The 15,259-nt window shown below is 48.3% G+C and overlaps 1 protein-coding gene across 3 annotated transcripts in view; it reads right to left on the reverse strand.

Moving 5' to 3' along the window:
- The window catches only part of ATP9B (ATPase phospholipid transporting 9B (putative)), a 225,117-nt gene that overhangs the window by 106,657 nt on the left and 103,201 nt on the right, over window positions 1–15,259 (reverse strand). For 2 of the 3 annotated variants that reach the window (XM_032872196.1, XM_032872197.1), the window contains 2 exons: window positions 10,097–10,172; window positions 4,448–4,524 (listed from right to left, as the gene is read on the reverse strand). In XM_032872196.1, the coding sequence (XP_032728087.1) occupies window positions 4,448–4,524; window positions 10,097–10,172 (153 nt within the window). Of the gene's footprint in view, window positions 1–4,447; window positions 4,525–10,096; window positions 10,173–15,259 lie in introns of those variants that run through there. The other variant, XM_032872198.1, reaches the window with a different exon arrangement.

The raw sequence follows: 15,259 nt of genomic DNA on the forward strand, positions 1-15,259 counted from the left end.
AGAAATGCCCAAATGAAGGCTTCAGAAGTGAGATGGGCAGAACGACAAGTTTAAAAACAGGTTTCACGAAGCAACCAGCCGAACTGCTTAAATGGCGCACATCCCCTTACTCAGCCCCAGGAGGGGATCTGAAGGGTACAGGTGCTGGTGAACACCTCTGGCCTCCAGGGGAAGTCACACTCACAACCCCCAACCCGCAGGCACGGCTGGTGTTTCCCCAGGGGGGAGACAGGGGCCCCACGGGCAGGCCGTGATGTCTAGCAGTGCCACCTGCGAGCACCTGCAGGCGGCTGTGGCCGTGACCCACCTGCCCCACCACCGGTCACTCTGGCGCAACCACTTCTCTGTCCACGTCTCTGCTTCTGCTCTGGGGCTCCCGAACATCGGCCCGAGAGAGCCCCACGTCCCTGACGGGCTCTGCTACGAACGGAAGAATCCAGCAGCAGTCGGGGCCTTCACACAGCCCGACACAGCTCGAGAACAGGAGGTGAACTCTTGGGCCAACCCTCTCCAGCTCCCGCCGGCCGCACTGTGCGTCCCTGTCCCTGAGTGACAGTCATCGTTCGCTTCTCCACCGCCGCTCAGCGCTGCTCCTCCAGGAGTGCTTGCGTCCCGAAGCGCACAGACGTGGCACAAATGAGCACGACCTCCTCCCCACGCTCCAGGGAAGGCAGGCCATGGACGCGCTATGAAGCGAGAGACACTGGCTGGCGGACCGAGGACGGTCCACACGTGTCCAGGGCCACGGGGCCGTGCGCTACTGCACACGGCAGCTCTTCCACGCTGACAACGGAATCTTCTCTCCAGGGATCCGAAGTGGCCGCGGGACGCCCCTAAGACTCATCCTTCCACAGACGACAGCTTCTCCTTTATAAACTAAGGCCTTTCTTGTTTTATGGAAAGCATGAAATTTTACCATTTTTTCATCAGAAACAAACAACACCAGTTAGACCCTCTGCCTGCATCCCCGCGGCCGACCTGGTGTGCTGGGCTCCCTCCCGAGCCTTGGCCGCAAGGGCCTTCCCTCATCCCCGGTACCCCCATCTGCTTCTGCATCTGGTCCCCCACAACAATTACAGACAATGATTCCTGTCGCAACATCCACTCGTCTCTCTCCATTTTTCTCCCCACCGACCTCTGCAGCGCCGGTGCACTGCAGGCCTCCCCCCGGGCTACGACCGTCCTTCCTGCCTCCTCCTCCTCCGCTTCAGGCCCGTGCCCGCACTGGGGAGGGCTCTGGTCCGCTCCTGTTTTGTTTTGGCTCTTACGGTACATAAAAGGCCTGGGAACTCTCATCGATGACCACGACGGGGTACCCATGGCCCTAAGTCATTGAATATTCCCCTTTCCCACCTTCCGCACTGGGGCTCAGCCTGCCCCTTTCTGACTCCTTCACCTTCCATGAAGCTATTCCTTGCTCTGGCCAAGGAAGGGTGGCCTGAGCCATTCGGTGTGTAACCCTCCCGCCCGCGTCTTCGCACCCAGCGGTCCCGGAGGCACGTGCCCAGCAGGGCTCCCTGAGGGACGGTGATGCGCAGCGCGCCCGCCCACACATCAGACACGCACTGAGGAGAAAAGCAGTCTCTGTCGTAGTGAAGCCACTGCGGTTTTTAGGGCAATTTGTACCACAGCATGACTTAGAGAGGACTCGTTCACAAATACGGATTTCCAGCCCCGATTCCTTTGCTGTCGTGAACTCCACAGCGACATGTCCCCCCATCGCCGAGTCCGTCGCTGCCCTCCACACACCATGGAACGGAGTCTGAGGAATGGTGAGCTTCTCTAAAGAAGGCAAACTCAGGGAAATGATCTGCTTTCCCTCTGAAATGTCTCCTTTTTGTGTCCAGGGGCCTTCTCTGAAGTCCAAAGGTTCGCTGGTTTAGTCACCTACTGAAGGACACGGAGATGTCGTCTCCATGTGCTGTCTGACAGCAAGTAACGTTTTCTGTCCTCCTTTCCCTCTTTCGGGACTCGACACCACATACTCTTCTCATTCAACATACACCAGTACTTCCCCCAGGTCTATTACACCTGTGACTTTTTGGCCACTGTAGCTTATAATGTTTCCCGCATTTTTTTCTTACGAATCTGGCACTTGACACTTGGGAAGATTTAATAAGGCATGCAGATTTAGAGATTCTATGCTCCTCCTGGAAGCACTCCTGAATTTACAGAAGTGGCTCTCCCTGACCCACAGCGCTTCCACAGAGAAGCCAGCCGCCCCGCGGTAAGCACAGACCCCTGCGTCACAACGTCCCCGGCTCCGGAACAAGATGCCGCCGTTCCCTCCGAGCGCAGCGGTACGGATTCAAAGTCACAGACCAAGCACTTCACGCAGCAACGGCCACGCGCCAGGCTCTGCCTGGGCCTCAGCTGTCACGGTCACCAGGAGTCCCACCTGCAGGGAGGTCTGACGGCAGCACCAGGAAGCCGCCAGCCAGCGGAAGAGCATGTGTGTGCCACCCGTGAGGCGGAGAAGCGGCAGAGAGGGGCTCTGAATCCAGCTCTGCAAAAAGTCACAGATACCCTTCCTATTAAGGTATGCTAAGTTAACACCAAGGACGTTTCCAAGCTTGGTTTTTTTTTGTTTTTTTTTTACAGGAGGGAGGGAGGACTGCTGACTGGGGCACAAGCACATCCAGGCCACCTGGCGGGGCAGCGGGGGCGGGGTGCCCGCACAGCTAGGTGTACGCCGAGTGTTTCGGGGCACTCACTCTCAAGGCACACTTCACGGTACAGGAAGACAGTAATGCTGGGTAACAGGTGCTGAGCGGTAAGACGCAGAAGCAAGCCATTTGCCCAGTATCACAGGGCTGGTTGGCAGCACTGCCCAGACTCTGGCCGCGCAGCAAAGCCCCAGGCCGAAGTTCTTCACCGCCGGTACACACTGCAGAAAGGTCGCCCAACTGTGTCCACACCCCCAACGGGAAGAGCGTGGCAGCCAAAACCAAAAGCGTGTGCACAACGGGGAGGTGTGGACACAGACGATGGGAGCGGGCAGAAAGGAAGCTGTCCTGAAGCGTGAGGCGGGAGGACACAGGAGCTGTGTTACATGACAGGGTAACTTTTAAGATTTTAAAATTTCATATTTAAATTTACCCTCACAGTCATCCTAACAGCAAAATGACTAGGAATGATTAAGAAACAAAGCGTACCCTACAACCTGTATATGCATCAGTAGAACATTCTAGTTCTGCTTAGTAAAGAAAAAAATCGCTGTACTTTACAGAACACATACCAACAAATATGCATGTAACTGTCAATAATTTGTTTAATAATTCATTTTTAAATACATCTAAGTCTACTGGAAAGTAATAACCTGTGGTACATTCAGTCTCCTCGGATGGGCCCGAGGCTGTAATACACATCGACACGCATCGTTTTCCCTGTTATCACAGTAGAACTTATACTGACGAAACGGTCTTTCACTTGAGTAAACGTGTCACACACAGACATCTGGAGTCCAAGGAACGCCTCTTCGTCAGCCCCGCTGGGAGGAGCCGTGCGCCCTGGCGGGGGGGTAAGGACGCCCTCCAGACAGGACACGCCCCAGAGCGCCTCTGTAAGGGCCACTTTCCCAACGCCAGGAGGGCTAACTGGTTTTTGAAACAGTATTTAGCTGGAAAAAATGGAATGCATTTTGTCTTTAAAAATATCTTTTCAAAGATTTACTTCATTTCCTCTGCTCAGCAATAAAACTTCCTACAAAAGTTCTTAGTTACTCACAAAGCAAGTCCTGAATGCGTGGGAGTGCTTCTTCTGTGCTACTTAGATGCAGCTCAGGTACATTTCAAATAAAGAGTAAAATGCACAGTTAAAAAGACTTCTCATAAAGTGGACATGAGCACTCTCTGTGACTTGACCATACAAAATGTATTAACCAAGTAACAGCAACGGAGAATTCAAACTATGTAACTTGCATACACTTGCTGCCTGTGCAAACGACAGTTTCAGGAGTGTAACAGAAATATGATTAATTTAGGAATTTAATCAAGCAGTCTTTAAAACTAAAATCTGTTTTCAACATGCTTATGAAATGAAAATAAATGAAACAAGTTCAACAATGTCACACCATCAAATACTATTAAATATTAATATAGATTCTTTTTTTTTAAATGAGCCATCAACATAAAAAAAGAGTACAAATTATAAAATAAGTAAACTGAAAAGAAGAGACCACAACTAAGTATCAAATTATGGGCAAATGGTATATCCAACAAAGAAAACTTAAGAGATACAGAAACTTTGATTGACCAAGAAAAGATACTTCTGGAAGTTCTTCAGTATGAGCATGCTGTCACATTAAATACAGAGAATGCAGACCTGAGACCACCAGCACTTTTCAAAGTCTGGTTTAGGTTATGAACAGGCTCTTCAGAACCGGACGTACTTTCTTACTGAAAGGGAAAATCGGTCATTAAAGCAGCTGCCCCTTCATCTAGCCTACCTTATTTTTTGGATTGGATGTGTTCATTACACTCCGAGTCTCTTTTCCAGTATAAATGACAACACCTATTACAGTACCTGTGAAAACACGAGAGCGGTGCTTACAGAGATGCCTCAAAGGGTGGGCAGAGAGAACACTTCCTCATCAAAGTCTCGAGGGAGAATATTATTCACTACTCACTTTTACATAAATTTATCTCACAGCACATTTAATTTAGCTTGTTCAAGAAAGTCTAATCTCAACTTTCAAAATAAACTCCGAGGAACTCAAATGATTGCTTCAGCCGTACAAATTTCCCTACGTACAACGTCAGGAAATGGACTAACAATCTTCTCGCCGTCAGGAGAAAGGCTGACACCGCTCGCTGGTCCTCGTGGGCAGCCCCGCAGGTAAGTGCAGGGACGCTGCGTCCTCAAGTCCCTGGACGCATGCCGGGGCCTTCAGAGCAGCCCTGCCCCTGCGGAGCCACCGTCCCCGAGCGACACAGTCGAGCACTGCTGGGTCTGCGAGCCTCTGCGGACATTTCAGCTCGTATACAATTAAAACAATGAGGGACAGTTACATCACGAATATCTGATGCTGAATTTAGATGTAACTAGCCTTTTTAACTCATGTCTCCTAAAGTCTGGTTTTGTAAGTGTGTGCGCGTCTCGGACTTCAGGTAAAAGACGAAAGCAGCCGGAACAGCCCTTGGGTCACAAAGGCTCAGAGGCTCTCACCTCTGTGATGTCACATTAGAAACCACAGAAGTCTGTTCTAAACTGTAGCTATGCATAATCTATACTCCTAGTTTCCATAAATTCTGATGAGAAATGATCAAAGATGATCACATCCATGAACTCCCGAAGACCAACAACGCTGCAGAATTCACTGTAACGGTTCGACAAAAACTCTTTGATGTCACATTAGCGCACTGTGTGCAATTCAGTGCGTCATAAGTCGGGACCACGGAATAAAGGTAACCCTAGCGACCTCTTGGATTTGTATGAACAGAGAGCTGCAAATTACACGCATTAGATAATGGACAGTTTCACCCATGGAATGTTCAGGAAGACAGGGAGGAGCTAGAGGGCTGCTCAGCAGTCACCCCGCAGAGGTGACACATGTTTCTTTCAAAATAAGCATCTCCTTTCTTCTCCCCTTGTTAACTGTGTGCGGCTGGCAGAGCTGTGAGGTTGAACTTCTTTGCCTCTTGGAAGCAGAGCAGCCCCTCCGGCCCGGAAGGCGGCCCAAACTGTGCGGGCGCTACCCTTCTGGATCACTGTCCAAACAAACCCGCGGACGATGGGTCCGCGCCGGGTGACAGGAAAGCACGGGCGATGCAGTGACCTCACCCTACAGAGGACCCCCACGACAAACACAGCAGCAGTTCTCCTGCCGCTGAAGCAATACGGTGGCTCCGACCGCGTCAGGGCTTTCTTCCTAGTCTGCCAACTACACTTAACCAGAATCTACGAGCGCCTCGTGTTAAATGAGCTCACTAATACTAAAAAAGTACAAAAAAGGAACAAGATAAACTACAACATTCTTTTTAATGTGAGCAGAACAGAGTCTCAGAAAAGGCTTAACACGTGATCAGGCTAGAAAACACTGTCCTAAAATCCGGACAACCATGAGCAGTGTTGACTCTCGGTTGGCATGACAGTTGCAAGTACCCCCATGCCATCTGAGGCCCGACGGGACCATCAACACTCGTGCGCTCAGACGCACGCAGATACGCCTGTCCGTGCTGCACGCGGAGCACGGCCCCTGCGAAGAGCATCTAACCGAAGGCTCCCGGAGTTTTCCGTGCGCGGCCACCGGCGTCTCGCCAAGGCGCCGTCCGTATCATGGGATCATCCCACCCCCACTACAAAGGGATACTCCGTCACTCAGAACAGGCGTTTCTCTCGGAGGCCGTCCGGTTTCCTGCGTACTAGGACGGCCGGCCCGTGCGCAGCGCCCGCCTCACGCCGCTCGTTCGGACTCGGGGACGAGTCCGGGCGGCAAGGCTGAGCGCTCCGCCCGGAAGGCAAAGACGCGGCCGCGGGCCTCCTGCTCATTTCAAAAGAAGGCCTGAGAGCGAACACAGGGCACGCTCATCGCAGGTCGGACAGAGGTAACACGCCAGAGACAGACCGACCGACCTGAGAGCTCGCAACCAACCAAAGTACTTCCCGACGGTCGCACAGGCACCTGCCGGCGGCCGGGCAGATGGTGCCTCCCTCGGCCCGTCCCGACAGAGCCCCGGGCTCGGCTGGACACGAGCGCACGACGGCCCCACAAACGCTGGGGACTCGCCTCAGCAAAGTGACTCAGAGACACTGCTCCGGGGACACACACTGGCACAGACGGACACTGCGACCGGCACCAGCTCTGGGCTCCGCCCACCGCGCCCTGCGCCCTCCTCGGGCGGGGCCGCCTGTCCCTGCGCTTCCCACTGCGCCTGCGCCACCTGCGGCCCCCACCCACCGCCGGCGCAGCCGCAGCGCAGCTCTCGAGGCCCGGCCCCTCGGGGGCTGCAGCGGGACACCCGCTCTCCTGCTTTCCCACTGCCCGTCCAGCGCCCGCCCTGCAGCAGGAGCCTCACAAACCATGCACACCACAGCAGAAGGGGTGATTTCAAAGTTCCTAAGCTGTCGCGAGGACTAGTCTCGTGAAATCCCATGCCAAACATCACCGAAGGAGATGAAACAACACAAAAACCAAAAAGAATACGTATATCCCAATTTTTTCAACATTAAATTATTTCATCAAACTGCTTTATAAAAGTGTCCAAGTATTTACTCTCATTTTATTTATCACAAGCAGTACCCGTCCTGGACCGCTGTCTACGCATAGGCCCTCACTCTAGAGAGGTCAGCCTGGACCCCCGTGAGCACACATGCCCAGCAGCCTTGCTTTGGGGGATCCACCGCCGACGGCACTCGCGCCCCCACTCTAGAGGGGGGTCACTGCCGTGGGCACATGCGCCCAGCAGCCCTGCTCGAGAGGAACATCTCTGCTTCCCGGCTCTTGGTAGTTGAAGATCAGAACACTCTCTTGTCACGGACTCTGCTCTCGGAAGAATGGCGCTCACAGACCAACAGGGGGATGAAGATGGAGGCACCACAAGCAGCTGTGTCTGTCCCTCTTCAGGGACCCTTGGTCCTTGGTCCTCTGTAGTGCTAACATGAGCCCTCGTTCCCACACACTCAGAACCCCAGGACAAGGGAGGAAGGCCCAAGTTCACTTTACCTAGGAGGCAACCTGAATTCAGTGGACACATATCATTTAAAAAATAAGATTTTAAAAAATTCTGGTCTTTCTTTCTCAACTTACAATCAAGTATAAAGAAAATATGAGACCTTAAGTAACTCCTAGAAACCCAAGGTCTTTCAAACATTGCTTGAGCACAGCAGTTTGATAATATGCAGAATCTAGTAACTGCTCACACTATTAAGGTTTTTAAATAAAGGTAGGTATGTATTAAAATATTTAAAATTAATGAAAACAGCTTGCATTTTTAAAATGTCCAAACACAAATTAAAATTAGAAGTGTCTTATTTAAATTTTTTTGAACGGATGGTTTTGGAGCAGTAGAAATCCGTTCTTGGGACACAGGCCCAGTGGGCTGACTTCTACGCACGAGGGAGTCAGAAACAGTTGTCAGCGTGGCGAGCCTATGTGACACCTAGATTCGTGTCTGCTCTGCCCACATATGCAACCAGGAGCTACCACGCGTCCAGGTCACCCAGAGAGTGGAGGACAGGACAGGAGTGGTGTGTATGGGGAGTTATCAAGGGCAACATGGAAGCCTTCCACTCGGGGGCTTCTGTCTCTGCGAGGAGAGAGGCCACAGATCGATAGCACTGGGGATCAGTAGCAACATTCTAATACACAGGGAGCAAAAAGATCACAAATAAAACATTTTTGAAAAAGCATCTTCATTATGATGGAAACAAAACAGAATACAGCCGTAGACATGGAAAATGTGAAGTCTGTGACCAAGCATCAGTGTATTTACAGAATGTTTTAAATATTTTCCTATAAATGATGAAATACTAAAGGCTGAAGGGTGACAGCCCTTGAGGACAGCCCTCTGGATGAAATCCTGATCCTGCGACAGCTTGGCTGTGTGGCCGTGTGAACAGGGGGCCGGCACAGGGAGGCTACCGGCAACAGCACCACATGGGCCTGTGACCCAGAACAGCAGCAAGGAGGAAGCACCAGACGAGACTGGGACTTCTCCTGGCAGCAGTGCCCTGTCCACAGTGACCCCCTCAGGCACGGCGAGTGTCTCTTTCCTGGGGTCAACGCAGCCTAAGACCTGACCTGCTCCCTCCGACTCTCTCCTTGGTGTGCTCTCCTTACTTCTCTTTCTCTTTAGTTTGAGAAATTTTAAAAATCATCAGCACAAAAATCACGAAATGCCTCAATTTCTATTAGAATTGTCCTTTTTGCCATCAAGCTTTTTCTTAAACATAGAAAACATTAGTATAAAACTAGGTTCCCTCGCATCCTCTAGTCCCTAAGAGGTACACACACGGACCCCCACAGGGGTCTGGTTTACACGCTACTATGCACACAGGCCCCATGGCCCCCGCGCGCCCAGCACTGCTCTGCCCTTCCCTTCCGGGGCCCGAGGCCCTGGCACCAGCCTCCCCTGCCCACAGCGGCAAGGCCCTCAACACAGCTGCCGGTGAGCTCCCAAATCCAACCTGCGCCCCTCCACCCCCTTCCTGGAGCCCCTGCTTGCTCCTCCCATGAGCTCTGGCCAGGTAAGGATTTTGGCTTCTTTGCTTTGGGGGCACCTGTACTTCCCCATGGCACTTGGCAGAGGGTAAAGCACTGGCCTCACCTCAATAAGCTGTCCTTCCCCTGAACGCCCAGGCCTGGGCATTCACCAGCACCTGGCCTGCGGAGGGATCAGAAGAGCAACCGAACTCCGAGACAGGAAGGCTGTGGGTGTTGGGCCACAGATTGAGAAGACAGACAGCCCTACCCTGAGTATTAGAAGTCCCCCAGCCTTCCAACCCCCACCAGCATCCCCCAGGCTCCCCGCTGCTAAGATTCTCCCCTGGTTACCAGTACTAAGTCAACCAGTTTCTGAGAAGCTAACCATCATTTAGATTTCAATACCTCCCAGAGAATCTACTTCCCAAAATGTGTCTTTAGGTCACTACCCCCGCCCTGTTCAGACAGTAGAAATACTGCAACATCCCCCAGTGTCACTCGGAAGAAAATTAAGAAGCTTTACTCTGGTATCCAAAGGCCCAACATGAAATACCTCCCAAAGCCCCCATCTCGTTGGATACTTTTCTCCCCGACAGACAAACCCAGCTCAGTGACCTCTTCAGAACTCTCCTGGGTGACTGAGGAGTGGGAAGATCCCCCAAGGACCACCACTTCCCTCCCCAATTGCGCTGTGCCACCTCCGAGTGAGGGACACTGAAAAGTCTGCCGAGAATCAGAACCAGCAGAAGCCCCCAAGCTGCTCTGCGTCTTGCTCCTTGCCAGGCACAGCCCACAGCCCACAGCCCACAGCCAGAGCTTGCCTAGGACTCAGACCTCAGGGTAAGGGCCCTGGTAACGCAGGGCAGGATTTTCAGACACCATGTGCACAGGAACTCCACTACACAGAGCACCTAGGTGTGAGAGCTGGTGCTAGTGAGAGAACGTGTCTCGTACCTGATGCGACAATGGTGCTTGCCCACAGTGTGTTTTCTATGCTGAGACTCTCATGGACGGGTGGGTCGCAGTCTTCCTGTTCGCAGGAGAGAAGGGGAAAAATAGCAAGTTAGCAACCTTTTTCACTTCAGGTACGTGCAGTGATAGAAACAAGTGTACGAGCTGGATTCAGCGAGTGAGCAGGGAAGCCGCACTGTGGAATAAAGGTGAAAAACAAGGGAATTTAGACAGAGGATGCTGGGAAGAGGGCAGAGCGGGGAGCACCAGGAATCTCTCCCGACCCGGGCAACGACCCCAGGGGCAGACTCTGTCTGATGGGACTCTTTGGGGACCATGGGGTCTGCCGAAGCCTGCAACTGTCCAGGGGAAGTCGTCAGTTTGGGTCTCTCCGAGCTCTCAGCACGGTCACGGCCACCCAGCCACGCCGCAGGCAGCTGTGCACGTGTTTCTGGAACAGCCTGCAGACGCCAGGTGGGCAAGGACCTGTCCTCCCAGTAGCAGGGTCTACGCTCTGACACTGATGGTGGCTTCCCATCACACAGGTGCCGACACCGAGCCTGGCGGCCATCGCTGCCGCCCCTCCAGCTCCAGCTCTGGCGACACCAAGGGCATTGAAAGGGCAAGGGCCCCTTTGGCCCCCTTTTGGGAGCCACACATTAGGACGTTCGGAAACAGCTGCATAGGTGGGAATTAGGAAGGGACTGTGCGTGCCCACGGAAAGGCTCAGACAAGACCCGAGGAGACATTAAATGTACACCTCAGACTGATAACCCAGCACAACGACAGCCTATAATAATAAAAAAATCAACGAATCAATATAATGACTAAAACCCCAGCCAACCCTGAGGAAGAGAGAGAACTGAATTCTAGAGTTACCACGTTATTATACTAAAAGAGAAAAAAAGAAAGTGTTCAACAATAATGAGGCATTAAAAAAAACACCCAAAAAAGTATGAAAGGAAAATTATAAATCAACAAAAACCACCCCTGAAAAAGACATGATATCAGATACACTAGACAAAGACATTAAAAGGAAAGTATTAAGGATATTTAAAGAAATGAAGATGTGGAGGATGTCAAGAAAACAATATGTGAACAAAACATAAATATGAATAAGGAGATAGAAAACCTAAACAGAAACCAAAGAAAGTCAAGAGCTGAAAATTACGATGACTGAAGTGGAAATTTCCCTAAAGAGATTCAAGGCAGATCTCACCGTGCGAAAGAATCAGCAAACCTGGACACAGAACAAGGAGACGACCAAGTCTGGGAAACAGAATGGAAACAGGTGGAGGAAAATTAAAAGGGTCTGAGGGAGTGCAAGACAGCAGGTTACTAACCAACGTACATGTTGTGGGAGTCCCGGAAAGGGAAGCCCGAGTGAAAAAGGTAGAGAGAAGATGTGAAGAAGTAATGGATGAAAACACCCCAAATCTGATGAAAGACGCGCCTGTGAACAGTGAGGAGGCTCAACGAAGGCCAGGAAGACGAGCTCCAAGACCCACAGAGAGACGCGTAATACGAGTTTTAAAAGACAAAGACGAGGGCACCTGGGGGGCTCAGGGGGTTAAGCCTCTGCCTTCGGCTCAGGTCACGATCTCAGGGTCCTGGGATCGAGCCCCGCATCGGGCTCTCTGCTCAGCGGGGAGCCTGCCTCCCCCTCTCTCTGCTGGCCTCTCTGCCTACTTTTCATGTCTGTCTGTCAAAAAAAAAAATACATACATATATATACATATATATACATACATATATATGTGTATATATATATATATACGTATATATATATATACACACATATATATATATACATACATATATATATATATATATATATATAGAAAGGACAAAAACAAGTGTGGTGGGGTGGCTCAGTCAGTTAGGTGTCTGGACTCTTGTTTCCGCTCAGGTCATGACCTCAGGGTTGTAAGACTCAGTGTGGAGTCTGCTTGATATTCTCTTATTCTCCCTCCACCCCTCCCCATCAAGTGCTCTCTAAAATAAATAAATCTTTTAAAAAAATAAAAGACAAAACACAAAAAGAGACTCTTGAAAGCAGTAGGAAAGCAGCACACCATCCCATAGGAGGGATCCCCAATAAGGTTATATGCAAATGTTTCATTAGGAATACGGGTGGCCAGGAGGTCATGTGCTGATATATTCAAAACACTCAAAAACAAACAAACAAACACCCACGTCAGCCAAGTAATTCTATAGCCAGCAGTACCATCCTTCCAAACTCAGGGTAAAATCAGGACATTCGCAGACAAACAAAAGCTAAGAGGGTACGTGGCCACTAGAACTTTCCTCCGAGAACTGCTAGAGGGAGTCCTGCGGGTGACTCAAACCACATGGGAAGCAAAGACCTCAAGAACCGCAGTCCACAGAAAATTATAAAGCAAGTCTCACCGGAACAGTGGTTTGTGACTACACTTCTTGCTCTCTCCATGACGTAAAAGACGAATAAGAAAACCCTAGTCTTGTTGTAATTTTGGTCTGTAACTCCAAATCTTGTTTTCTACATTATTCAAGAGGCTGGTGTATTTAAAAGAATTATTCATTTACATTTTTAGGCACAGAATGTATGAAGATGTAACCGTGTGACACCAGCAAACAAAAGGGGTGAGGACAGAGCTGTAAAGGAGCAGAGCCTTTGTATGTTACTGAACTTAAGTTGGTATCAATTCAAATTAGAGTGTTGTATCTTTAGAATGTTAAATGTAAGTCCCATGGTAACCACAAAGAAAACAGCTAAAGAATATAACAAAAGGAAATGAGAAATTTAAACATTTCCCTACAAAAACTAACAAAACACAATAGAAGATGCTAATGTAGGAAACGAGGGACCAAAAACAAACAAACAAAAAAAAAACAAAAACAAAAAACCCAAAAAACCTAAAAGGCACATAGAAAACACTGAACAATGACAGAAGTTAAGTCCCTTCTTTTCAGTAATTACTTAAATACCAATGAATTAAACTCAACAATCAAAAGACAAAGACTGACACAATGGACAAAAATACATGATCCCACTGCACACTGTCTACATGCTGAGACCCCCTGTAGACCCAAACACACAGAGAGCTTGCAAGTGAACGTGTGGGAGGAAACAGTCCATGAGAATCGTAAGCAAAAGTGAGCAGGTGTGGCTACACGAATATCAGACAAATGAAATGTTAAACCAAAAAAGGTTACAAGAGATATTATATATTAATTAAATGTTCAGTAAGTCAGGAAGACATGATTATAAACAACTGTGCATCTAATGAAAATCCATAAAAATATATGAAGCAAAAACTGACAGAATTTAAGGGAGAAATAGCTCAATAGTAATCGTTTGAGACCTTATTTTTCCACTCAACAACTACAGCTAGAACAAGCAGACAGAAGTAAGTAAATAGAAAATCCACTCACAACTACAGCTAGAACAACCAGATGGAAAACAACTACAGCTAGAACAAGCAGACAGAAGTAAGTAAATAGAAAATCCACTCACAACTACAGCTAGAACAACCAGATGGAAGTAAGTAAATAGAAAACTAAGCAAAATGAGCCAACTAGATTTAACAGATATACAGAATATTCCACCCAAAAACAGATACATATTCTTCTCAAGTGCACATGGAACATTTCCCATGATAGACCTTATGTTACAAACTAAGCCCCAACAGATCATCATACAAAACATCTACTCCAACCACAATGAGATAAAGTTAGAAATCATTAACAGAGAATTCACAAAATTGTGGAAATTCAACAACACTTTAAAACAACCAATGGATTATGAAGAAATCACAAAGGAAATTGAAAGATGCTTAGAGACAAATGATAATGAAAGCACAACTCACAAAAACTTGTGAGGTACAACATAAGTGGTGCTAAGGGGAAATTAATAGCTATAAATGCTTAGATTAAAAAAGAGTAAGGATGGGCGTCAGAGTGACGCAGTCATTAGAAGTCTGCCTTCTGCTCAGGTCATGATCCAGGGTCCTGGGACAGAGCCCTGCATCAGGCTCCCTGCTCAGTAGGGAGCCTGCTTCTCCCGCTGCCACTCCTCCTGTTTGTGTTTCCTCTCTCACTGTGTCCCTCTCTGTCAAATAAATAAATAAAATCTTTAAAAAAAAAAGAGGAAATCGATGACGTAACTTTACAACTATGGAACTAGAACAAGGAAAATAAACCAAAGCTAAAGCTAGCTGAAGGAAGGAAAAAATAAAGACCAGAGCAAAGACAAATGAAATAAAGAACAGAAAAACAATTTTAAAAGTGAACGAAATCAAAAGTTCATTCTTCGAAAACATCAATAAAATTGGCAAACCTTAAGCTAGTTGGACTAAAGAAAAAAAAAAAGACTCAAATTACTAAATTCAGAAACCGAAGTGGGAAAATTATTACAGTTAACAGAAATAAAAAGGATTAAAAGAGAATACATTAGTACCCATGCAGCAAAAAATTGGATGAATGGATGAATTTCTAGAAACACAAAACCTACTAAGACTATTCATGAAGAAACAGAAAATCTGAATAGATCTATATCTAGTTAAGAGACTGAAATCAATATAAAAAATGTGACAAGAGAAAAGCCCTGGATCCAATGACTTCACTGGTAAAATCTACCAAAAATGTAAAGAAAGACTAACATCAGTCATTCTAAAACTATTCCAAAAAATTAAAAAGAGAAGGGACATCTCCTAACTCACTCTGTAAACCCAGCACAACCCTGATACCAAAGCCAGACAAAGACATGACAAGAGAAAGAAAGACCAACATCCTTTCTGATCACTGGTGCAAAACTCTTATATACTAGCAAACCCAGTTTAGCAAAATATTAAAAGGATTACACACTATGACCAAGCAGAATGCAAGGTTAGTTCAACATCTAAGCCATCGATGTCATACATTACATTAACAGAAAATGAAGAAAAAAAACCCACATGACCAACTCAACTGATGCAGAAAAAGCAAATATTCAATATGCTTTTGTGATTAAAAATCAATAAATGAAGCATTCAACGAACTAGGAGAAGAAGGGAACCACATCAGTAGAATAAAAGTCAAACATGAAAAGCCACAGGGAACAGCATACCAGATGGTGAAAGACTGAAAGCATTTCATTTTGGGTCAGGACACAGTACTGGAAGTTCCAGCTAGAGCAACTATGCAAGA

This window comes from Lontra canadensis, unplaced genomic scaffold (assembly GCF_010015895.1).
Source record: "Lontra canadensis isolate GAN:19392208 unplaced genomic scaffold, GSC_riverotter_1.0 scaffold44, whole genome shotgun sequence".
NCBI classification, from domain to species: Eukaryota; Metazoa; Chordata; class Mammalia; order Carnivora; family Mustelidae; genus Lontra; species Lontra canadensis.